The sequence below is a fragment of the Polypterus senegalus genome, chromosome 1, assembly GCF_016835505.1.
Source record: "Polypterus senegalus isolate Bchr_013 chromosome 1, ASM1683550v1, whole genome shotgun sequence".
NCBI classification, from domain to species: Eukaryota; Metazoa; Chordata; class Cladistia; order Polypteriformes; family Polypteridae; genus Polypterus; species Polypterus senegalus.
The window spans coordinates 39,473,191-39,500,005 of record NC_053154.1 but is presented as its reverse complement, the minus strand read 5'-3'; the positions used below and the strand labels follow the sequence as shown (position 1 = coordinate 39,500,005).

At 36.6% G+C, this 26,815-nt stretch overlaps 1 protein-coding gene and 2 long non-coding RNA genes across 8 annotated transcripts in view; 2 read left to right on the top strand and 1 right to left on the bottom strand.

The window, feature by feature from the left end:
* The window catches only part of LOC120525207, a 97,673-nt gene that overhangs the window by 16,729 nt on the left and 54,129 nt on the right, over nt 1-26,815 (bottom strand). For all 4 annotated transcript variants that reach the window (XR_005632905.1, XR_005632908.1, XR_005632904.1 and 1 more), the window contains one exon: nt 6,893-6,926. This is a non-coding gene — a long non-coding RNA (uncharacterized LOC120525207). The remainder of the gene's footprint in view (nt 1-6,892; nt 6,927-26,815) is intronic.
* LOC120525224 lies at nt 936-21,979 on the top strand. Of its 3 annotated transcripts, none has more exons than XR_005632912.1 (3): nt 936-1,418; nt 19,292-19,382; nt 21,823-21,979. It is a non-coding gene; the product is annotated as an uncharacterized LOC120525224 (long non-coding RNA). The 3 variants fall into 3 exon arrangements; XR_005632910.1 differs by having other exon boundaries at nt 936-1,422; XR_005632913.1 differs by lacking the exon at nt 936-1,418 and adding an exon at nt 10,845-10,917.
* LOC120525164 (myosin-7-like) overlaps nt 22,805-26,815 on the top strand; it is a 36,360-nt gene continuing 32,349 nt past the window's right edge. Inside the window, exons 1-4 of the mRNA XM_039747243.1 lie at nt 22,805-22,850; nt 23,142-23,190; nt 24,178-24,391; nt 26,593-26,736. Of these exons, the coding sequence (XP_039603177.1) occupies nt 24,191-24,391; nt 26,593-26,736 (345 nt within the window). The 5' untranslated portion in view covers nt 22,805-22,850; nt 23,142-23,190; nt 24,178-24,190. The remainder of the gene's footprint in view (nt 22,851-23,141; nt 23,191-24,177; nt 24,392-26,592; nt 26,737-26,815) is intronic.

The window sequence follows — 26,815 nt, the reverse complement described above, 5'->3', positions numbered from 1 at the left end:
ACAGGCTGACTGATGATTTTATCACAAATCCGAGTCATACACTCAGAGCACAAAAGACAGTCTTATACATTGTGGGGGCATGACAGTGGTGGCAGGACCCTCTCCAGAATTACCTAGGGTGATGTGTTTCATAAGCATGAGCCACCTTTCTTCCAGGACCTCAGGTCTGAGCATTTGCTAGTCATGTTTATAACTAAAGCACAGCTAATTTCATAGACTCTCTCAAGTTCATACAACAATTGTAAGCATTGTGAGCTACCAGCTTTGTGAGCTGAAGTTCAACGCCCCATTCAATAAGTTTCAGTTTCTGCCTAATTTTATGATTTGTAAGTTATTTCTAATAAAAGTGACAACTAAATAGACAAATCTGTTCCCTAACTATTTTGGGTTCAAATATTTTAAGTCATTGCTTATAATCAATTTAATTAGATTTTAAAAGCTTAGCAAATGGAAAGTTCTATTCTAAACCGAGTTGTCTTATTTTTGTTAAAGAAGTGAAAGGAAGATGTTGAGATTTTTAAGCATTTTACTCCACCTTGGAATTTTATAAGTACCCAACTAACACTAAAACAACAGAATTATGTGAACCACACATCTCACAATCTTTTTTAGTGGTTTTGTGTGCATTATTTTTTGGTGTTTTGATTTATCTTCATTTAGCTGACATAACAGCTATGCCTAGTTCCAGCGGACAAATATTGCACATATTCAGGGTACATGAGCTATAGGAAATTGAGAAGCATGCTGAAGTTGTTTCTCAAATTAAATAAGAGCAGCCATTTTCAGTAGCTTTGCAATGTTTTTCCATCATTTAAAGAAGAAAATAATTAATTTATTACAGTATATGCATATAAGAAAGAGATAAAAACCTCATTGACCGTGCTGATATTTGCAGCTATAAAAATATTTTTTTATGTATCGAATTTGGCTGGAGAATTAATGTTGGAGATGATGCTATACTTGCAATGATATTGAAAAAAACACAGTAATGTCCATTTGTTCTTTCAATCAAGGAGCACATAAAACCTCTCTAAAAATAGCAAAATGGCATCAGACAATGGGGAGTAGAGTTACAGCCTGTTAAAAACAAAATGTCCATATGTGAAGTTCAGCCTCAGAACAAATGTCAGGTAAAGATAGGTCACTGTAACATTTGTCAGGCTATGAGGCGGGCTCTGGAACAGCTGGGAATGGCAATATGGTGAATGCTGTCATTGCTAATGGGAAGGCCAAACTGAAACATCATATTATATCATATACCAGATTTGGGCTGACACTCTATAGTACAGCAGGTTTATGCTCCACTCTAGGAGGATACAATGAAATCATTTTCTTTTCAATATAATTAAGATCTATATTCATCTTTTTGCTGCTGCCACAAAGCTACTAGGACCAGTGGGTTCAATCCCTGGCATGTGGTATGTAAGTATGAAGTATGTAGGTGTTTCTTCCCTCTCTGTGATACTAGTTTCATCTGAAAGAAATATGTGTTAGGCTAATTGGCAATTCCTAACTACCTCAGTCTGGCTAGGTAGGTAAATAATGGAGGCCAATCAAACAATTTTAATTTGCCCAGTTTATGTGGGTACCAATGGGGTACTAATACCCTATAAATGATTAGCTTCTGCCTTGCGGCAGATGCTAACAGGATAGCCTCTAGTTACCCACGTACTAATGGAAAAAAATGAACTCCGAAAATGAATGGATGAATGTTTGATCATTTTGATATGGTTTATATGTACACTTTTGAAAAAGCTCAACATATTTTAAGCAAACTGTTTGTATTAAACTTAATATAGTTTCTTTTTCCATTTGATGTCGTACTGGCACCTTAACAGATTTGTACCAAAGCAATATTAATAAGAATGATTTATGTATATCTCTCAAATATACATAAATTGACTTGGGGGTGGGGGCAGGTTGCACAATTACTGATACTGCCTTACATCCCCAGAAACCATACTTGCTTCCCAGTCATGTCTTCATCATTGTGATGCTGACATGCTTTTTAACCATATACTCCAGTATTCCCTCATATCCCAAAAGTGCTAAAATGATTAGTGTTTGTAATTATGCATATGAGTGCCCCCTGTGATGGACCATCGTTCCATCCAGCTTTGATTCTTGCCTTGTGCTCTGTGCTGTCGTAATATCTCCTACCCCAAATACCTCTTTTTCTGCCCTAATGCTCAAGAGTACCATGAGGTTAGTTTAATTTCAAAGGGCAATAGTGGGAGGCCAAAGTTTTAAAGGATAGGTTTATGTTAATAAAACACCCAGAAACTATGAACATCGTTAAATGGGAGAAATTAATATAAAAAACAAACAGCAATTGAGCATATATCCAAAAATGTAGGCATTAATATCAAATTCAATAGGTGTGCAGCATTAAAGTAATAGAACATACAATATAGACTTCACTTACAGGGTGCTTCAATACATGTTGTCACTTATTAGAATTTATTACTATTATTATTTGGAACCTGACATTTACTGGTTAGTAGCATTTACCGACAAGGAAAGTGAGAGGATCCCTGAGGAGTGGAGAAGAAGTGTACTGGTGCCGATATTTAAGAATAAGGGGGATATGCACGATTGCAGTAACTACAGGAGCATAAAATCGATGAGCCACAGCATGAAGTATGGGAAAGAGGAGTGGAAGCTAGGTTAAGAAGTGAAGTGATGATTAGTGAGCAGCAGTATGGTTTTAATGCCAAGAAAGAGCACCACTGATGCAATGTTTGCTCTTAGGATGTGGATGGAGAAGTTTAGAGAAGGCCAGAAGGAGTTGCATTGTGTCTTTGTAGACCTGGAGAAAGCATATGACAGGGTGCCTAGAGAGGAGCTGTGGTATTGTATGAGGAAGTCGGGAGTGGCAGAGAAGTACATAAGAGTTGTACAGGATAAGTACAAGGGAAGTGTGACAGTGGTGAGGTCTATGGTAGGAACGACGGATGCATTCAACGTGGAGGTAGGATTACATCAGGGATCAGCTCTGAGCCCTTTCTTATATGCAATGGTGATGGACAGGTTGACAGACGAGATTAGACAGGAGTCCCCGTGAACTATGATGTTTGCTGATGACATTGTGATCTGTAGCGATAGTAGGGAGCAGGTTGAGGAGACTCTGGAGAGGTAGAGATTTGTTCTAGAGAGGAGTGAAATGAAGGTCAGTAGTAACAAGACAGAATACATGTTTGTAAATGAGAGGGAGGTCAGTGGAATGGTGAAGATGCAGGGAGCAGAGTTGGCGAAGGTGAATGAGTTTAAATACTTGGGATCAACAGTACAGAGTAATGGGGATTGTGAAAGACAGGTGAAAAAGAGAGTGCAGTCAGGGTGGAATGGCTGGAGAAGAGTGTCAGGAGTAATTTGTGGCAGATGGATATCAGCAAGAGTGAAAGGGAAGGTCTACAGGATGGTAGTGAGACCAGCTATGTTATATGGGTTGGAGACGGTGGCAGTGACCAGAAAGCAGGAGACAGAGCTGGAGGTAGCAGAGTAAAAGATGCTAAGATTTGCACTGGGTGTGACAAGGATGGATAGGATTAGAAATGAGTACATTAGAAGGTCAGCTCAAGTTGGGCGGTTGGGAGACAAAGTCAGAGAGGTGAGATTGAGTTGTTTTTGGCATGTGCAGAGGAGAGATGCTGGGTATATTGGGAGAAGGATGCTAAGGGTAAAGCTGCTAGGTAAGAGAAAAAAGAGGAAGGCCTAAGTGAAGGGTTATGGATGTGGTGAAAGAGGACATGCAGGTGATGGGTGTAACAGAACAAGATACAGAGGTCAAAAAGATATGAAAGAAGATGATCTGCTGTGGCAACACGGGAGCAGCTGAAAGAAGAAGCATTTAGCAACAAGGCAGTCTAGTACATAAACCGACATGAAAACAAACCCAATTATATCTTCTGAGGTACTGAGAATTCTTATAATGTATATGAAAAAGAGAGTCTCAAAGTGAATGTCTGGTGTGCAGTGACTGGAGAAGAGGCTGTAGGAACACATTTTTGATAACATCACTATTAACAGTGGCAGCTACTTGCACTATAATAAAGAAATATGCAGAGGACAAACTTTTACTGGCAGATGAAGCATCTGAAACAGCGAGTATATTTTCCAGATCTTACCCTTTTTAATTTCTGGCTGTACGATATGGTAAAAGAACATATAGCTGCAAAGCTACATGATGTGCAAGACTTCTGACACAAAATTGAAAATATGATTACAGTGATACTACAAGAAATGTGCCATTGAGCTCTGAGGATCACCTGAAGAACAATTCAGGCATGCGTTGACAAAGATGAAGAACAATTGAGTTTTTCAGTCAATTTAAATACATTTGTTGTCATGTCACAGTGCATTATCAGTTCTGTTTCTATTAAGAATGATAGTCAAATATAAGGGAACTTTTTTAAGCATTCTATTTATCAGGTAGAGGATGGTATCTTTATTCAATGATCACGGTTAATCCTTCATATGGATTATGTAGGAATAGACACCTGAAAAATTTTTCTTTACTCATTTCTAAAACATCTTTATAACTAACAATACAATGGCTTACATACTATCCTAAGGAAAATATCAGACATATCTAGGAATCCCTGCTCTTTAATAAATTCTGGAATCTGTAGTACATTACATAATCCAGCAATGAACCTGACTGCTGTGTTTGTTATTCTAACATATTTTATGCAATGTATGTAAACAGGAAGGATACACAATGAAATTTTCATTCTATTTTGTCTAACTATTTTTTATACAGTATATTAATAGACATTCATTGCAGTTCTGTGGAATCTGCTAAAAATAGAAAAGCATACACATCTCTAAATTTCATTAAAATTGCAGAATACACTCAGTAAAAGATTCACTGTAACACCACACATGTGTAATACATGTAGTAGTTCATATGCACAATTAAGATATTTAGTATGTTATTTGTATATTTCACATTATGGTTAAACAATACATTACCATAAACAACAATAAAATGACAATTCAAGAAATATTTCACTAGGGAAATATCATTTGACCCTAAATTTTAGCTGAAGACAACTTGAGAAACAAGTTAGAAAATGTCTGCAAGATGTAACATTCATGTGCAGGGACTTAGTTAACTTTTATGAAAGTTGGAGGATTTTTACATATTTAGTTACTTTATCAAAGAGTCTGTTATTACAGTAACAGTGAGTCATATTAAAAAAAAAGCTCCATACAGATCAGTCCACTTCATTTTTCATTCTTTTCAGTGCCTCCTTTACTTCCTTCTTCCTTATTTTTGGTACCAGTCCTTCATTTGGGACCCCATCCCTAATTACTACCCTTGTATTCAACAGCTTTTCAGAGCACCTGTTCCATCATCTCTTGAACCTGTCAGGCTCATTTAAGCCCACACCTTACTCATATTTAATCAGCTTTATTTACTAAAATCTTTCCCTGATTTCTTCCTTGCCTTCACTATTCTTAAAAGCATTCTGTCTCCCTCTTATGTTTCCAGCTTTTCATACACTTCTTCTAAAGCCTGTGCCTTGCCTTGTTCGTCTGCCTACTGTATACATTTATCTATCAATACCCCTCCCACCCCAACTGACTGATATCATGTCTTCTTTGCATCTTTCTTAGCCTTTATCATATAATGCACCTCACTTTTCTACCACCACATCTCTTTATCCCACAGCTGATCTCCATCATGTCATCCTACCCAACACCTCTTCAACTACTCTGAATAAAACTTTGTTATTCCTCTTCCACCATTGTGTCAAACTCTCAAAAGACTGCACTTCATTTTTTGTTTACATAAACCTGTTTATAATTCCCTCTTCTTTAAATCGCCATACTTTACCCTTGGCACTTCTAAATCTGGCTTTATTCTCTTGCTGGCTCTTATCTTACAATCTATCAACCCCACTTTATACTGTGCTTCACAATTTCCCCATTTAGGGCCTTACAATATTTATTTATTTCAAATTAGATCATCAACACATTAGAATGCTGTGTGGCTTTGTCTTCCTCCACTATTGTGAGTCATAAGCTGATATACTTTCTTTTCAAAAGTGTGTTAAATATTACCAAATCAAATATAATGGCAAAATCTATTATCCTTATTTCTCTTCCCTACTCCCCATGTACCCTCTCTGTCATCTCTCTACACTTTTTCACTTGTCTGTTTAGATCCCTACTTACCTTTTCTCCCTCCAGTCCTGCCCTAACTATTTATCCACTTGTACCCGGAAAGCCACCTTATCCTCTTCATTGCAGCTCATTTGGTGACCATATGCACAAATAACATTGACTACAGTCTCATCAAGGCCCAGTTTGACACTCATTACCCTATCACTCCTCATGTTCACACTGACAAGACTATCCTTAAGTTCTTTAGATTCTACTCTTCCTACATGAATACTCCCTTGCTCATTCACTCCACTGCACAACAAAGTACAGCATTTTCTCCTTTACTCTAACCTTATTCCCCTTCCTTCTAGTTAAATGTACACACAGCACTCCCACCTTCTTCCTGTTCATCTAATCTGCCAACTCTTTCCTTAGCTTTTTCTGAAGTTGATTGGATTAATTTCATCTTTAGTGGTTTTGGTTAAGGTTTTACAGCCAAATTCCCTTCTTGATACTAACCCTCTCTATTTATTAAGGCTTTGGACTTGTACTGAGTTGTGATGGTTTGCCCCTAGGTGGCTAGATTTTTGTTTACTGTAACACAAATCCTGAGTATATATTAATGCTAACAGAGTGACATTTACATACAGTATTTCCATATTTACATATATATATATATATATATTTTTTTTTATAGGTAACTTACTTCAAACAGCAGCAGAAGTGAATTAGTATAGCAGAAATGAGGGCATTTGTATGCTTCTCCCAGAATTTGACTAACCTGTACTGGGGATCTGTTTTTCCATCAGGAGAATCTGTTGAAAGTGTAAAGAGAAAAATATACAAAACATACAAGATGAAGCAACTTCTCTCCAGGTAAATGTGAAGCAGTAAACTTGAAGTTGCACTGAAAGTTTTTTTGTTTTAGGATGGATGAGTTTGCAAATTTGCCAATGCTTTTCAATGGCAGGGTTTTGAAATTTCCAGCTTTGTACAGCACACTGCATTTCAGATATTTTAGTGAAAACTGAAAATAAGTGTTACAAATGTCAACAAAATAGATCAACTAGGAGTCAAGTTGTTTATTTTGGACAGACAATGACAACAGCAGTACTCTTTGCATTATATTGAAATTAATTATTCATTTCTATTATAGTGCTTATCAGTAAGTTCTAAATAAAAAGTACATATCACAACTAATTAATCATGTGCTACCATTTCTGACAATGTAACAATGTCTGAGTGTATATGATTTGAGCCATAGTCTTCTGATCTATTATGCATTCATTATAAAGTCTCTCAGCCAGTAGTATGATGAAAGTTCTTCCTTAATCACACTTTCATAAGTATATATTGTAATTTTTCAAAGGGTACACATAAACACATAGCAGATTTACTTTCAAACTAATTGTGATACTAGCAAAATTCACAAACAATAAACGGCCCTGATCTTCTTCCCACTTATTGCTTGGTGCCTGCCTCTGAATCTAAATATCTGGCTACATTGCACTTTTGAGTGGAACATGAAGCAGTTGGAGCACATTGGAGGCACTCCTGGCATGTGAAAGTATTATAACAGCAGATTATCAATTGTGAAGGACAGCCAGGTCCCATGCCCGGCAGGGATGCCCCTGCTGCTTATGTTCTGGGGGAGCCACCATGGGCACTCCATGGCTGACGGTGATTCCCCAACCACCCACAGGGCTCCATGGGAGATGGAGTCCTCCACAGCCTGGTTGGGGGCTCGGATGGCCGCTAGGGGGAGCTGCATGGACTCAGCAGCCTGGCTGGACGAATCTTTTGCCCCACCTGGAGGTGCAATTAGGACCAGGTGGTCAAGCACCTGGAACACTTCCGGGTGGGTTATAAAAAGGGCCAGCCACCACCACTCGAGGAGCCAGGGTTGGGAGGAGGAGGACTAAGCTTGAGGAGGAGTGGTGGAAGAAAAGAAGGATTGTTGGTTGTGTTTATTGTGCTTTGGGACTGTGTTTGGGCTGTGTGGCACCGGAAAGACATGTCCCACAGCTGAAGAAATAATAAAAGTCTTTGTGTTTTTATACGTGCCTCCTTGTCTATCTGTGTCGGGTCAGGCGCCTATATAGCGCCTTTATTACACAATACACAATTTATTACGCAATTTTTTCCAAAATTAATTGCTAAATGTTTTATATTAATTTTTGCCAAATGTAACAGGATTACAACTGAAAAATATTCTTAGTTAAAAGTATGTTCCATAAATGTAAAATTCAGCCTTCAACAGGAAATTTTGAAACAGCACAGTGAGAAGATCCCATACTAGAAAATGCCAAGATGATAAATTAAATCGTATTCAGAACTGCTGGAAAATCCAATTTCCTTACTTTGCATTTTGGGAGGCCTCTTATATACAATATATAGTAAAAAAAAATAAATGAGACTTTAAACAAACAATTACTAATGGTCTGTGGTGGGCTGGTGCCCTGCCCGGGGTTTGTTTCCTGCCTTGTGCCCTGTGTTGGCTGGGATTGGTTCCAGCAGACCCCCGTGACACTGTACTTAGGATATAGTGGGTTGGATAATGGATGGATGGATGGATTACTAATGGTGTTCCATTTGGTTTGTTGTTGTTAGTGCATTGCAATTTTATTGGCTTCAATATAGGAATAAAAAAATACAAAGAATGGATCTTGGCAAGATTTACTGTAAGTGGTCAGAGCCATGTGCTGATGATAAGAATTACTGCTAATCACATCCGGAGTGTCAGCTACATGCACTGCATCCTGGTTTCAGAGATCCTTAAATTCCATTGTCTATTAGCAAAGGATATAGCTGGGACATAACTTACATCTGATTTAGGATTTTGACATATTTTGGGGATGTTTATTCCACGTATTTCTTTTTCCATGACAGTAAAAGTTGTTAATTAGACCTTGTTAACTGAAGATACATACTCAGCCTATGCGTGTCTTTCTTGACAATATTTTACTATTAATAGTTACCGTTTTTTTTTTTCTTTTCTTATTTGAATATTAGATTTTTATGCAATTGACATCAAAAACACAACATTTCCCACAGTACCAAATGATCTGAGGCTACTCAGAATGAATTACATATAACAAAAAATAGTTTTTGCTTCAGACATTTCTTTCCATGTCAAGTCTACATAATGCTGATAGAATTCACTCTAAACGATACAGTAATGTGCAGTTACTGTACTTGAGGCTTTAACTGACTTAGACATCTTTTCCATCCATCTAAATTTTAAACATGCTAAATCTCACTTAGGGGTCACTGAGAGTCAGAGCCTATTGCAGCTACTCTGCACTAACCGAATGCATCCTTTGATGACCTTGGTACATCTGATATAGCACATTTCAAACCAGAACTATCATCAGTAGTGGTAAGTACAGTTCACACATAATGTGTTAAATTATGTATGACTGATTCCTGTTAATTCCATAATTCTGTCAATGTTGTTCATATTGTGGAATCCATAAAGACCTATAGTTCTGTGATTATTTTATTAATTATTTTCTTCGGTGCTGAAATTTGATTTTTGACCAGATTTGTCCATAGCTTTCCAGTTGTGCTTTTCTATTTCATAATCTAAAAATTTAATATTTGTAATTACTTATGCTCAATGCCTGAAGAATGACCATTTTGTGTCATCATAATCTAAATCATTTTTAGAATTTGTTTCTTGTCTCGTGGACTAGTGGGTTTTGATTATGACTTTGATCAACACAGGCACAGAATTCATGTAACTCAAATGACTAAAATGAGAAATGTTTGTGGACATTACAAATAAAAGCTTATACCAAAAACTGTGATTTTATGCTGAAATAGTCTATCACTAGCACTATTAAAATAGTGACTTTCAAGGTTATACCATAAAGGTCTGCATCGTGGTAGTAAAGTGCAAGAAAGACTAGAAATTAAAATCACTATACAACTTGTAGGCAATATGTATTCCCCCAAAAATTTAATAGAACATAATGTGATTTAATAATTTGATAAAAGAGACGTTTTTTACACATCTATGTGGTTGATCTTTTATAGCATCACCCTTAAGGAACAGAAATTGTAATGACCATGCTTAAAATGTTTGTCCTCAACCTTATGTGTTCGAATACATTATATAAATTAAATCTTGAGCTATTTTTAAGGAAAGTCTGTAGCAGGCTTAAAAAGTGTATCAGCTCAACATGTAGTGATATGTGTCTTCTCTGCAGAAACTGCCAAGGTATAGGATGACTTGCAAGTAAGCAAATGTTCCCATTGGGGAGAGCTGACAGAGTGAGTGACATAATGTATTAAATCAACAATTATTTATTAACAAGGTCTGCAAACCAGAAGAGCAGTGCAGGTAGTATTACACAAGAGAATAAAACAACAAACGCATTAAAACATAATGCAAAAACAAAAACCTGAAAACTCATTGCAAAGACAGGACGTACAATTTTCAAGTGAAGAACCCCTGTCTAACCTAATTTATGTCTCATACCTGTTCTATCATGTGACTTCCACAGGATTAATATTGCAGAACGACAGACACTAATAGGAGGTTTTGGGGCAAACAGCAGGTTAGGGCTGGTGCCGAATCCAAATCCTAGGAGCATGGAACAGAACTTTGTGATGATAATAGTGTATACAATCGAATGTATGATCCTACTGACAAAGTAGGGTAATTTAATATGTATATTAGTTTGTGAAAGTAAACTAAATAGTAAATTAAATGTGAGTTGCCTTATTTTAGTGAAATGGATGAGATGGACTATGGAGCGATAACAAATACAGGAAGAAGAAAATGCTTAGAATGTGGCAAAGGTTAGTGACATTTTTGTAGCACATTTATACAACACTTTTAAATCATTGATGGAAATGTAAATATAAACACACTTGGTAAACAATTTAATTGAAAATCAATATTTAATGGAAAGAACATTGAAACTTAATTTTCTATTAGCTGCTACTTATCAAGGTAATCTATTACTGCATAGCAAGACAGGGAAAACATTTGAAACCACTACAGCATGTGTGGTAAACATTTATGAGACGGTTAAGAGTGAATGCTAACCAAGATACTGTACATATTATACTGTATATTGTATATTAAAGATTGTGTATTAATAAATATCTATATTAATTAAGTATAATTAATGTATAATTAATTAATATATTATTAACATATTAATGTATTAAATATACATTAATACTGTTTATTAAAGACAAATGAGGCTAGATATTAGAACAAATTGCAGTGTCAGTTAATTAGAAAAACAGTCAGCACTTACAGAAATGGACAAACAAATAATGGAAACATCTAACAATACCATTTGGATCAGTAAATGAACTGAAACAGTACTTCTTCTTCACCAAGCGTCTGCTCTGGATATGCAATAGAATGCTGCTTGTGTAGACAATGTAGTAACTGCAAGTGTATTAATGACACAAATTGGCCATAATGTTTATCATGGTGGCTAAGGGTGGAGATGTGATGTACTTGGGTTAAAAATTTAAGTAAGAATTTCAGCATACCCTTTATCTATGATGATCATACTACTACTACAATATTTTAATTTCCGGAATCTACTAAGGAGTTGGGCCATCCTTTGTTTGCAGAAGAACTTTGGTCATTTTTGTGCCATACCATTCCTGAACTGTGTGTAGTCGGATATTACACCATTCTTCAAAAAGAAAACCTCAAGTTTTTTTGTTTTAGGATTAAGGAGGAGGGAATGTGGTAATTGTTGAGGTCATGAAAGAAAATTTGAATTGAAAAAAAAAACACTCTTGCATTAATTTAGCAGCATTTATGTACTTTTGTTGCACTTAGGAAAGTGTCTGTCTATTCCTGATGGTGAGCTTCTATTTGTGATGGCTGTTTCATTTTGTTCATGTTTAGCATAGGCCATCATTCATATGGAGACTGTTTCCATTGTTAGATTAAATCATTTTACTGTTTTTGTGACAGATGCACCTCAATTCAACCATCGACTTTTTGGCCTTTTTGGAATTTTGTTTGTTGCCTTATTTTGCTTTGAAAACCCTCAGAAAAAGTGGTAACTGTCCGAATTATTTTATAGCTGACATGCACAGTTAATTGGCAGTCAACCTAATTGTCTCACCCTTAAAACCGGATTTGCAATTGTGAATTACCTACTTCAAAGCTTCTTCTTCTTTTGTGTGGTGTTTCTGTTATTTTTGTGAAGCCCCTATATTTAGTGAACAAAAGACTGTTAGAACATTAGAACACTCTAGACAAGAACAGGCCATTCAGCCCAACAAAGCTCTCCAGTCCTATCACTTATTTTTTCCCAAAAAGCATCAAGTCGAGTTTTGAAAGTCCCTAAAGTCTTTCTGTCTACAACAATACTTGGTAACTTATTCCGAGTGCCTATCGTTCTTTGTGTAAAGAAAAACTTCCTAATGTTTGTGCGAAATTTACCCTTAAAAAGTTTCCAACTCTGTCCCCGTGTTATTGATGAACTCATTTTAAAATCTCGATCCACTGTACTAATTCCCTTCATAATTTTAAACACTTCAAGCATGTTACCTCTTAATCTTCTTTTGCTTAAACTGTAAAGGCTCAGCTCTTTTAATCTTTCCTCATAATTCAACTCCTGTAGCCCTGGAATCAGCCTAGTCGCTCTTCTCTGGACCTTTTCTAGTGCTGCTATGTCCTTTTGTAGCCTGGAGACCAAAACTGTACACAGTACTCCAGATGAGGCCTCACCAGTGCATTATAAAGGTTGATCATAACCTCCTTGGACTTGTACTCCACACACCGTGCTATATAACCTAACATTCTGTTAGCCTTCTTAATGGCTTCTGAATACTGTCTGGAAGTCGATAGCTTAGAGTCCACTATGACTCCTAAATCCTTCTCATAAGGTGTACTCACGATTTTCCACGCCCATTGTGTATTCAAACCTAACATTTTTACTTCCTATGTGTAATACTTTACATTTACTGACATTAAATTTCATCTGCCCAAACCTGTATGCTATCCAAGTCCTTCTGTAATGATATAACGGATTCCAAATTATCTGCTAATCCACCTATCTTGGTATCATCTGCAAACTTAACCAGCTTGTTACTTATATTCCTATCTAAATCATTTATATATATTAAAAATAGCAGCGCCCTAGCACTGACCCCTGTGGAACACCACTCTTAACATCGGCCAGTTCTGATGAGGTTCCTTGCACCATCACCCTCTGCTTCCTGTGTCTGAGCCAATTCTGCACCCATCTAAAAACATCACCCTAATCTCCCACTTCTTTTAACTTGATGCCCAACCTCTCATGTGGCACCTTATCAAATGCTTTCTGAAAGTCCAGATAAATAATATCATAAGCTCCACTTTGATCGTATCCTTTTGTTGCCTCCTCATAGAATTCCAACATGTTAGTAAAACACGACCTCCTCTTCTGAACCCATGCTGACTGTTCAGAATAACTCCTGTCCTTGCCATGTGTTGCTCAATCTTATCCTTAATAATTCCTTCCATTAATTTTCCTGTGATGCTTGTTAAGCTTACTGGCCTATAGTTGCTTGGATCTGCCCTGTCACCCTTTTTATATAATGGGATGATATTTGCCATTTTCCAGTCCTTTGGAATCTCTCCAGTGCACAGTGACTTCCTAAAAATATGTGTCAAGGGTTTATATATGTACTCACTAGCCTCCTTAAGAACACGAGGATAAATATTATCTGGGCCTGGTGATTTGTTTGATTTCATCTTATTTAATCTGAGCAGCACTTCTCCCTCTACAATTTCCAAATCCCTCAGTACCTCCTTAGTAGTCGTGTTTACCTCTGGCAGGTTATCCACTTGCTCACTTGTAAACACCTCAGAAAAATGTAAGTTTAGGGCATCTGCTATTTCATTGTCTGTATCTTTTAATTCCCCTGATGCACTTGACCTCTTCCTTGGCTGTTCTTTTACTACTAAAATACTGAAAGAATCTCTTGGGGTCTTCTTTCGCCTTATCTGCTATATTCCTCTCCAACTGTCTTTTAGCCTCTCTGATATCCTTCTTAATGGTTGCCCTCATGTTCTCATACGCTTATGTTCTCTTTGCAGTCATTAGTCTTATATGCCTTATACAGCAGTTTTTCCTTTGCAACTTCTTTTTAAATCTTTATTAATCCATGTGAGTTTTTTAGTTTCCTATTACTTCCAAATTTAGGTATGTATCTGTCCTGCATTACATGTAAAACATTTTAAACCTGTTCCACTGCTCCTCGACTGTCTCCACATTTAAAAGCTTATCCCAGTCTATCCTACTTAGACTTTGTCACATCCAAAATTAGCCCTACTAAAGTTCAACTTAACAATTTTAGTCTTTGCATCTGTACTCTTACAAAATACTGAGAATTGTATTACATTATGGTCACTTGACCCTAGTGGTTCAATCACCTCTACACCCTCAATTCTATCCTGATTATTACAGAATACTAAATCCAGACAGGCTTCACCCCGTGTTGGTGCTTTAACATGCTGTGTTAAAAACAGTGCTGATTACTTCTAAAAACTCCTTGTGCTCTTGTGCAAGGTTATCCCAGTTAATATTTGGATAATTAAAGTCCCCCATGACTATAATATCTCCCTGTAAACTTGCCTTTTGATATTACTAAAAGATGTGTGTTGAAATTACTGTCTGAATTGGGTGGTCTATAACACACTCCTAAAATAAGACCTTTTCCCTAATATTTTCCAGGCGAAGCCACATGTCCTCACTAAGATGGGGCTCATCATCCAACTGAAGATGACTTACATTTAATTCCTGTTTGGCATAAACAGCAACCCCACCTCCTTTTCTGTTCTGTCTATCCTTCCTAAAAAATGTGTATCCCTCTATGTTACACTCATCCCCATCTTTGTTATTTAGCCAGGTTTCCGTTATTGCTATAATATCATAATTATGCTCTGCTACATACAACTCCAACTCACTTACCTTATTTTTGATACTTCTAGCATTAAGGCAAGCTATTTTTAATGTGTTAATCCTTCTACTTTACGTGTTTGCTTAAAATTTACATTACTATGCATTTTTATTTCTACACCATTGTTTGTTCTTCCATGTATAGATCTAAATCTGGCCTGTCCTAAACTCCCTGCCCCCATTCCCTAGTTTAAACAATCCTCGACTAACCTACACATACGCTCCCCAATACATTGGTGCCCCTCCGGTTCAGATGTAACCCGTCACGGCGAACAGGTCCCATCTGTTCCAAAAGGAGTCCCAATGCCCCATAAACCTTTACTCTTCTACCCTGCAGCAAGAGTTAAGCCTTCTAATCTCCTCAATCTTACCTGGACTGGCACATGGCACAGGCAGAACTTCGGAGAAGACTACCTTGTTAGTTCTGCTCCTCAGCTTGGTACCTAACTCTTTGAATTTGGATCGCAGAACTGACAGACTACCCCTATGTATGTCATTTGTTCCAACATGGACAATGACAACTGGATCCACTCCCGCTCTGGCCAAGAGCCTAGCTACCCTTCCAGGAGGTCCCCCACCTGTACACTCGGAAGGCAACACACCGTGCGAGACTCTCTCTCTCTGGAGCACACCTGCGCTTCAATCCCCCTAATGATTGAGTCCCCAACTATCACTACCTCTCTCTTTTTGGGAACTGGTTTTGAGGTGGCCCGTTGGGGCTCCTCAACCCTGCCTACCACCTCAGAATTATCAGAGTCACCATCCAGCTCCGCAAGGACATGATAATGGTTAGACACTTCTAATTCTGGGGTTGATGCCCCCGGACAGTGTGCACCCTTTACCTTACACCTTGCGACTGTGACCCACCTATTTCTACCTGTCTGGTCTGGAATCTCCTCCCGCGCCACCTTGGGGGTGCACAATATCTATCTAAAGGACACCTGGGCCAGGTCTGCCAATTCTCAATTAAAACGCAGCTCAGCCAACTCCTCCTCCAGTTCAGTGACCCTGAGCTCGAGGTACTGGATCAGCTGGCATCTCCTGCAGATGTAGCCCTCATAGACAACTGGCTGTTATTGCTAGTAATAGGACATTATTGTCATGTGTACAGTGAAATTCTTAACTGGCATGCAATAGTCAACATACTTAATAAAGTAAATAAAATTCCATTTGTCTGTCCATATTTTAGACCCACTTTTTCCAATACATAAGTCCTATCCCAGTACTCATTAACCCAATGCAGGGGACAAACAAGGCACCATTTCATTGTAGGATACAGGGCACACCTAGCAAACTTTTGAGTCACCCATTATCCAGGCAGCATGTCTTTGGTGATGCAGTAGAACCTACATGGATATGGGAAGATCATGCAAACTCCAGACAGACAACTGAATCCAGATCAGTTAAAGTGTTAGGCAGCATTGCTAGCCACTACAATAGGAAATGAGCCATAGCGACAACAAACATTACACTCCGGTGACATGATTAGTCAATACAAGTACCTGAGCTTGAAATGTCTGCCTTCATTCCCTGAAAAATCTCACAATATAATTATTATATCATTGCAATCAAAGTGTTACAATTCTACAAAGTGTACTTAAAATTATTATGTGGTTCCAAGATTGGAATTATAGAAAATGCATACATTTGGAGAGTTTAGGTTGTCTATTACAATGTAGCTAACTACTGCTATTTTTTATGGAATTATACTTTTCATGTATACAAGTATACCTGATCTTTTGTACTTTAATAGTTTTAAAAACATTTTTCATTTGTGGTCTTAAGGCAACTAGAACCTTTATAGGCACCTAACAGTATAACTTATCTAACCCTATTTATGAGTGCATCTTTCAGGTTAGATAAGATTTTGAATACTGCATGTACAATTGAGTATGTAGGAGGTGGGGATAACGTATTGAAATAACAAGATGAAAATGTAAATGAAACTTTTTACTAACATTACTAACAATATTTTAAATATTCAATCTGAAATTTTTCAATTAAGGTTATACTGGGCTTAATTAGAAGAACTGTATTTTAATGCAAATTACCTTATAGAACAAGAGCTACAGTGTAATTTTTTTCGGTAAACATCTAGATCCCTCTAACAATGAATGTCATTGCATAATTCAAAAGGATCAGAGGTTGTTATGCAATGACACAGGCACCAAGATTGACCATGTCTTCAGTAAAGCAATAAAGGCTGACAGACACATTACAGCTTGGGGTAATTCACATGAAGTGAGTGTGACATAGAAATATAAATTGTGTTCCATTTCCATTCAGAAGTTACTATGGTGTAATATGGAATAAGCACTTATGAAGGGGTTTCTTTACAATTTATAAAGAGTGAAGATTTTAATTCTACAAATCCATAATGAATTAGGAAAACGGTTTCAATACATTTATAACAAGTTTGAGAAGTGGTTTTCAGTGTGATATATTGAAATGAACATTTCCAGCAAATCCAAAAAGACAATGTGTTGAAACCCTTTGTTTAAATGTATAACTTTTTAAAGGAAATTAAAGGCCAAACAAATGCATGTAACACTGATCCTATACCAGTACTAACTCATAATATGAAACAAATAAATATCAAACACTGCTTTGGTGGAGATGTTTGCTGCCATGGGAAGTACTACAGTAAAAAGTCTGTGTTTGTTGTTAACTGGCCTTCAAGGCTTTACAATATTATCTGGTGGAAATCTGTTTCCTCATATGGATGGCACTATGGTGCACTGATTAGCATTACTACATCACAGCTTCAGAAACCAAGTTACAATTACTCACTCAGCCACTGTCTATATGGCATTGGCACATTCTTCTTGTGTCTTAGTGAACGATTTATGGGTACTCCAGTTTCTTCCCACATCCCGGAGACATTCAGGTTGACTGGTGACTCTAAACTGGCCTGATGTGATTCAGGGTGTGTTTGAGTTACTCCTGTCCTGCACCTTATGTTACTTGGATAGACTTGTGCTTCCAAATGTGTATAAATAAACAGGTACAGAATGAAGAGAGACAAAAAGAAAGAAGAAGTGAGAAGGATAAAGTGAGTTTCAACTCCAGCTCCTCTTTAACATGGGCATATCAAAATCACAAAGAAATTTAACCTTATGTTTATCAATTAGAAACATAATGAACATTGATTTGTTATTGTGCATGAATGACTATGTGAACCAAACAGATTGCCTCTCACCAATATTAGCGATATTTTTTGTCTTATTGCGAGTACTGATTTCAAAGACAAATGACATCACTTCTTCTTTCGACTCTAGGTTTATTTAGCTACTCTTTATGTTAGATGACCTGCATCATTCAACCTACACTCAGATATTATGTTTGTATATAAATACATACAGTAGTCTTCATTTACAAGCCTTTATTTTCTGACAGCTGTTCCAGGCATTCTGTGATGGGAATATATGCACCTAACATATGATGCTTGAAAAGCCTTATGAATTTTCAACATTCCCATTGTGTCTGCTTTTTAAGATCAAGACATATTTTCCACATGTCTGTTACAGTGGTTCCTGTCTCTCTGGGTTGAGTAATCTGTATGTCTTTACACTTCATGTAATCTAGTTAAACAGATGGTCATTTATCTCAAGTGTCTGGAAGCCACACACAGTTCCTTTTGAAGCTGTTGAAGTCCATACAGCAAAACTTCAGATTACACATAATATGACTATAAAGGCCAATAAAACTATTTGAAACTTTTAAATGCGATGACGATTTTTACCTTAGCAGAAAAGCTAATATTTAATTTTGTGTGTGGAATTAATTTTGGCTGTTATCAATTTAGCTTTATCAATGAATACAAATACTGTTTTATTATTTCTACTGAAATCTCTAACACTTTACTATCACAGTAGATGGAATATTAGAGAGCCTAGTTGTTAAAAAAGAAACACAATTCAATATTAAATAAAGTTTGATCACACTATAATCAATTACTTGCTTTATTCAAATAGCTATTATTGTTATTGTCAAAATAAATATCACCATCCCATATCATTTACATGTCTTTTTGTTTTATCATGATTTTGCTTATACTGTATAACATTTAGAATATGACAGGTTCATTTAATAGTGAAATATTGTCCTATTTGGACAAGGTTCACAAAATGTTCTAAGAAGTACTCAATTTTATGGGATCAGACTGCAGTGCAGTGTGAATCGCAATGTACTGTACTGTTAATCGAATTTATTACATTGTCATTCTCATATGCCTCTTTCCTCTTTTTTAGAGTTGACTCAAGAATGCCATAAGAACATCTGACAATTGTAGCATATTCTCCTTCTTCAATATGCTTGATTGCATCAAAACATAATCTTCAGGTAAGAATGGTTTTAAATGACAAAAGATCATTCAGTCCATTTTGCTTATTTAATTTTAGAAAAGGAATGATGTAAAATATGCACTGCTACATCTTACCAGACAGCCTTCACATAAAGTAAGTCGGTATGTTTGAATCATTTCTATTTAGTGTCCATCAGCCTTCTTAAATATGTGCTCCTCTGGAAGAAACTTTTAGATTCACTTTAATAATATCTTTTGGCTTCACTGTACCTTAGTAAAGTGAGAAACAACTCACTGATAACTTGTATTTTTGACTGGCTAAACATTTGCAGTATTGTTTTTAATATGCCAAATGAAACATGTACTAAACATGAAACAAAAAAAAACAATTTCTGGAACTTTCAGCAGTAGTTTCAGGTGGTTATGTTGGTTCCACCTCTCTGTGAGAGAAGATCAATTGTGATCAGTTCTTCGATCGTATTATTTAGGGAGTGTGTACCCTAATGTTTATAAGGCCCAGAGGTAAATGCTGATAAAGTGAAGACCACCTTTCCAAGAAACCATTTACACTACCAGAACTAGCTTCCAAAATCAGAATTGGTGAAGAAACCTTATATGTGATGTTTACATTACATAGTCTAAATGTGAACTGAGCATTTACACACACATTCAGCTTATGTGGAATATAGAAACTAAATGTGCATTGTAATGTAGTAACACATGCAAGGTGTAAATAAGGACCCCTGATTATTTCTTCTGCTATTGCTCTCCAGTTTTTTATGTTTCAGAAGCAGTAAAATTACAGAACCACTAAACCATTCACATCATCCTCTGATTGCTTTAATGCATTGCAAAATGCACACAAATTACATAATCTGGCCACATTTTTGAGCAAATATCCGAGCTAATTACTTAAAGTCAAATATAAATGACTAGAAATTAATTGTAATTTAGTACTACAAAGGATAAAGACCTGTATCTGATTAAAACAAAAACAGGTACCACTTGTTTTTGGATATTTGGATGTTTACACTAAAATTTGATCTGTATGGATCAAATCATGTCAGAGTGAAACATGGCCCAAGATTCGGTAGGTGTATCATGTCATTGTTACTTCTCTGAAAGCAGGTATTCCAGGATAATGTGCTACACCCTGTGCTAAACTTGGCTTTTTCAATGCCACTTTTTAACAGCCTCCATGTTTTTAAATATTAGAAGAGCACTGCTTGAATTAATCACTCAATTTGTCAGTTTGATGAGCTCATTTTGATTTCATTCTGTGGAGGATGTACATGAAACACCTCCTTCTGCATGTACTTTGTTCATTTTTTTGTATCAGTAGTTTTCACATGAATAGCATATACTGTATATCATATATGTAAATTATTCACATTTTCCGAAAGTGAATGGCTCTCAGCCAGTTATTGGAAACTTTCTAGTGTTCATGTTATTTCAAGTTATTTGTCAAAATGCTGACCATGAAAGTTAATAGATAAAATCAGTTTTGATTGATTAAAATTGTGGGTGCTTTGGCATTGGAACTGAGTATTTTAAATTAACAGCATGCAGAGTAAGTTGTTGTAGATCAAATCAATTTTTCCTGACTTTTTATATACTTTATTTCTTGACTATGTTTAACATAAAAATTCAAACAAAAATGATTGTGCCAGTAGAACATGATATGCCATGGGACCTGGATTACACACACAACCACATTTGACTCTTGCACTGTTCCAGTGGCATTAACTGTGGCTCAGCATACTTTCCTTTTGAATTAAGCAACTTCCTTATGGTCACAGAGTGGAATTTACTAATGCCAGCAAATGTTATTAGCCGGACATTAGGCCAATAGAGGATGTCTTCATTATACATTTAACATTATTTTTTACTTCATGCAGTAATTTGTATGGTTTCCCAATAAATTATATTTTTGATTCAATAAAAATTACTTTTCATATCAGTCACTCCTTAGCTATATTCAATAAGGAACTAGTTAAGGTAGCTCACTCCTGTTATTGCAGTAAACATAATGTGACTCCAGTCTAGACTTCAGCACAAGCTGTTTGACTCAATCAGGCAGATGATCGGAATGTCACAGGGTTATCTTTGTGCTCAAGGATAATGAGAAGGAAACAATGTGCAGCCATGTCAGAACAAGCCCAAGAAGGAAAGCAGGCTGACACTGACCTTGAGTCCTCGTTTGGTTCTTAGTGGCTGACAGCTGCATAGTGAAAGGAGTGAGTAAACCAAACTGGGTCTAAAGTCGGGCACCTGTGACAGCCCTTGTCTAATTTACACATGTTCTGTTGTCTGCTGGTCTTTGTAATTGCTTAGCAGAGAGACACTCACATACAGAAATCTCCATTCTGTCTCAATGAGGGTGTAATCTGTGATCAAGGACAATACAATAAAAATCCAAATTATATTCTTCTAAAATTAATTTTGTCTCCACCTTACTTTTTCTTTTTCATGTTACAGGACAGCCATGTCTTATCTTCAACAATGACATAAAGCAGCAGGTTCCCCTCATGTTGGTGCCAGTCTGCTCATGAGCACACATAGTGGATGTGAACATACACCCTGATTATTGCTGTAACCTTCTGGATAACACCATCCTTCTGTGTGAAGGTCTAAAGACTAATTCCATGATGTGAGTGTTAGCTACCTATATGATCCACAGACTGTAAGAGGTGGATGGTAGATGAAATCACTGTTCTTCATCTGGGTTTGCAACTGGGTCACTGAGTGACTGTGCCATCTCCAAATTGATCCCAATTCAATTCCCAGACTGGGTGTTTTCTATGTTGAGTTTAATCTCTCTTCCTGTATTGAAATGGGTTTCCAACAGGAATAATGTTTCATCTCACAATTTTAGAAATACAAAGCAATGTTATCTGGCGACAATGTAAGTCACTGATTGTGTGATGTAAGGTTACCCCATAATGGGCTGGCAGCTCCCAGGTTTACTTTCTGCTTTGATCTTTAGTATAGCTTATATATACCCTTGTGTTCAGAAAAAGGTTGGATGAATAATATTTTTCATTTATAAATACATGATTTTTATTTGGAAATTTTTTACAGGAATATAACATTATACTCTGTGTTTATTTTCAATCGTGAATATTGTAATTTATATATAATCATTTGCAAATGGTTTTTGCTATTCTGCCCATTGCATTCCACTCTAAAATGACTCCTATTAATTGTTTGTATGCCTTGCCCATTTGTCTTATTCAGTGATACTCTGTATTATACTGTGCCTTCATCTCTGCCGCAAAACAGTTGTGTCCTCTGTCTAAAGCCAAAAAAGGAGAACAGAGGAGGATCACAATGAGGAGACCTTGTTTCTGATCTTCCTACTTAACATATACCCACCCTTTACTAACACAAATACACAATTAGATGCCTGTCTACTGAGATGCCAGCACCAAATTTGGGAGACTTGAACTCTTTATAAAGAGCAGGTAGTGGATCATTAGAAAACCAAGTAATCAGTTCATTTCAGGGTAAGCACTGTAATGATGTTGGAATGATCATGGATCTCCCGCTTTAATAAAATGTTTTAATTTTACCAGTGCTATGAAATACAGGTGATACTATTTGTGATACACGAGTTTCAAACTCTTAAGGAAAATTTAGACGTATTATTCTGAAAGTCTTGTACTCTCTTGGCATCATTACGGGGTAGGGAAGAGAGTCAAATCTTGCTGTCTGCTGACCTCTAGTGGGAAATCAAAAAATCTCGTGAAAGTAATTTGTACATCTCAAGGCAAGTCTGTCTGTCTCTCTCTCTGCAGGGTGAAGAGTATCTCTCAGCTTTCCTCGTCTTTGCACCTGTAACAGCAGGTAAGATCTAACTTCTAAGGGCAATTTGCATTAAAGCAGAGAAACTCATTAGTTGTCGCCGAAAGTGAATTTAACTAATGAAAACCTCAGGACAGATTGCGCTTAAACGGAAATATCCTAAATCTGTGCAGATTTTCCTGTGCATTCAATTAAGATGAGAATAATAGCTTCTTTATATGTTAGTCAATACTTTATCGTTTAGCATAATGTATTACGTTAAAAGAAAGAAAATGACATTTTTTGTTAGTTTTGTCAGCATTGACGTGTGTTTTTCTTTCTTGGTACACTTTATTAATCCTTATGCTGTACAGAAAGACACGTTACAATTTATTATCCGAATGAAGACAGAATAGAAACTGTCCCAGATTAGATACTGCTTTGGATTAACTCTTAAAACCGGAATTCTGACCGCTTCATCACAGGAGCCTGACATATTCCTTAGTCCCCTGTTGTACTTGGGATGCGGTTAATCAGTATGACCACCACAGCTCCTGTTCTTATGAAAGAAATAGTCATCCTTTCACGCATATACGCATGAGCATTTCAGTTTTGCATCAAAAGAATAATCTCGTTCGTCATTTGAGTTTAACATAATAGAAAGGATCAAAATTAAAACATCGGTTCCCGATAACCTGTTCCATATCTCTGAACGAACTCGGTGGGGTGGGCGGTGGTGGTGCTGCGCTGCCAGTGCACTAAGTGGTGCACTTTGTACGGAGGGATGCGTTCTTACTTCACCAGAGACTGTAACGAAATACATAATTAAAGAATAACGAATTTCAGTAATTTTCGGCTTAATAGTCTATGGATGAATGATTTTAATGCCTGGTATTTTTAAGTGGAGACAACAAGTAATGGTTTTTATTTGTTTATGTTTGTATATGTATGGGAGTAACTACAAACGACGGCAAATCGGAACTATTGGATGTGTTTTTCTGAGGATGAACGGTGGATGTGCAATTCCATCTTTGTTTTTCTTTTCCACAGGTTTATTAAAAAAATGGGTGACGCACAGATGGCCGAGTATGGGTCTGCAGCCTCATTTCTGCGGAAGTCGGAGAAAGAACGCATTGAAGCGCAGACTCGACCCTTTGACATAAAGAGGGAATGCTTTGTCCCAGACACCGTCGAAGAATTTGTGAAAGGAAAAGTTATCAGTCGCGACGGCAGCAAAGTTACCGTCGAGACTGATGATGGAAAGGTGAGACTAGCGCTCTGACTTCTTTGACCGTCTTTAAATTTTTTGGATCGAGGGCAGGCGGAATATTTGTCCCATGACTATTAGCGCCGTTAAGTTATTTCAAAATTGTGTGTGAACATCTCTCCGAAAGAGAGATAACCTAAGGATTCCCAATTCCTATCTAATGCGTGCCCCCTACTAATATAATGCCAATAGTGCGAATTAGAGCATAATCTTGGATTCTTGTCTACTGCTAACAGCAGTCACACAGCATGATTTTAGATAACAGTAGTCCTGTTAATTAAAGTAAATGCTTAACTACAGCAGAGTATTGACAAATATGTGATTAAATATTGTGTGCTATCTCTAGGCCAGGGGGTTCTTAACCTTATTTCTTGGCATACTTCCTCCTCCTTGTCTTGTGGTTTCTTGGTATTCTTTTTTACTGCCTTGTATTTTGAGATTTTGGAGCCAGTGTGGGCCTTGATTTGGTTTTGGTTCATATACTTATTTATTATTATTTTAGTCTGTATTTAATATCAAGCATATTTTACTATACATTCACACAGTCAAATTGTCTTTTAATGCTCCATTTTTAGTTTTTAAAATAGAATTCAAGTTCATGTTTATTTTGTATGTGTGCACAGTACTGTGAAAGTCTTACTTGCATGTTTCCTACAGACTAGTGACAGTAACATAATACCAAAAATGATCAAAAAGATAATAGCTTATCATACATAGAGTATAATATATGCACAATATTTATATTTATACAAGCAACAAACCGTGAAGCTGTCCATATGAGTGGCCGGTGAGCAATTGTTTAAATATTGCTTACAGTTTAAAACATGGAAAAACACAAAGAATTATACTTGAAAAAGATTTCATATTATAACTACTGTACACTGTATTTTATTGTGTATTCTTTTATTATGACTTCATGTATTAATTGTTCTCTTATTTATGGTCCTGTTTATACAATAGATAAAATATTTACAAATAAAACAGCTGTGCATGCAGACTTGTCCACAATGACTGCACATGCAGTGTGAAGGACATGCGTCCACTTGCAAATAAAAAAAAAGCATGGCAAAAGGGTGTGGCAACAGGAGACGTAGAATCATAGTGTGGAAGGACATCTGTCTACTTTTTTGTGTTTGTGTAGGCAAACACAGTTCATATTTGATAAATTCCGTGTGAGCCCAAAGCTAAAGTAAGGCCCTAAAGAGTCAGAATTGCCCAGTGTGCCGATATCTGAAGTTTGGAAAAATAAATAACTGAAATGTCAATAGGCTTTAATTTTTATTAAGAATGGAAAATATGTCTTTGAAAATAAATGAAAAAGCAGATTCTGAGCCACATCAGCACAGCGACACAGCTGCATGGGCAAGTGCTTTTTTTTTTAATAGCATCTGTAAAGTACAGAGAGCAACTTACACGACGGGAGACATTGTACCATGTTTGTCTTAATTAAACCATTCTTCACTTACATAGTCCTCTGGGAGCCAAAATCTATCTTTGATAAATTTGTAAATTTTGTAATGGAATTACTTTGTTAAACAAGCACTTTTAAACATACATATACTTCGATTTGGTGGTTGTTTTAATGCATTAAATACATATACACAACACAAAAACTGTCAGAAACTTTTAAAAGACTAAAGTGAAAAGTAAATGCAGGGACTAATTTTGGATGAAATGTCTGGCGGCAACCATGCTCAACAGTTTAGCCTTCAAGGTATGTTCAGTCTCTTAATCCAGAATCAGTCAACTTTACAGGAGTTTTTCATTATAATATTACAAAAAATAAAAATAACTTTCCTGGAAATATCAACACAGCTGTAGACTTTCACATTTCAGTGCCTGATTGTCTTATAATAGGTTTACAGACATGAATGTCAGTGTGTCTCATGTGAGGATGCTGTGACATGTCTCCTTTTGATTAAATAGCAATTTCCTGGCTTTGTTCACATGTACAGTGAAATCTGCAGGAATTATAGTGAGTTCTGATTTAGGAAAATGTCAGTTCATTTTTTACATGATTATTAAATCAGCCCTCTGCATGTGACCTTAACTTGAATCGTGAATATACTGCTAAATGTCTAAAATAGCTTACATATGTGAAATGAGCTTTTGTTTTAGAGAGTATACAGTAAGTAGAGTGTGAGGTTTTCTTTCATATGCATTACAGGATAATTTTTCCATTGATTAATTTGTTTTAGACTGTTACCGTAAAGGAGGATGATGTACACCCTCAGAATCCCCCCAAGTTTGACAAGATTGAAGACATGGCGATGTTCACCTTCCTGCATGAGCCAGCTGTTTTGTATAACCTCAAAGAGCGTTATGCAGCCTGGATGATCTATGTGAGTATGGTGTCTAGCTTCACTCCCAAGCTATTCCTTATTTTTTTTTTCTTAATTAAATTGCACTTCTTTCATGGGG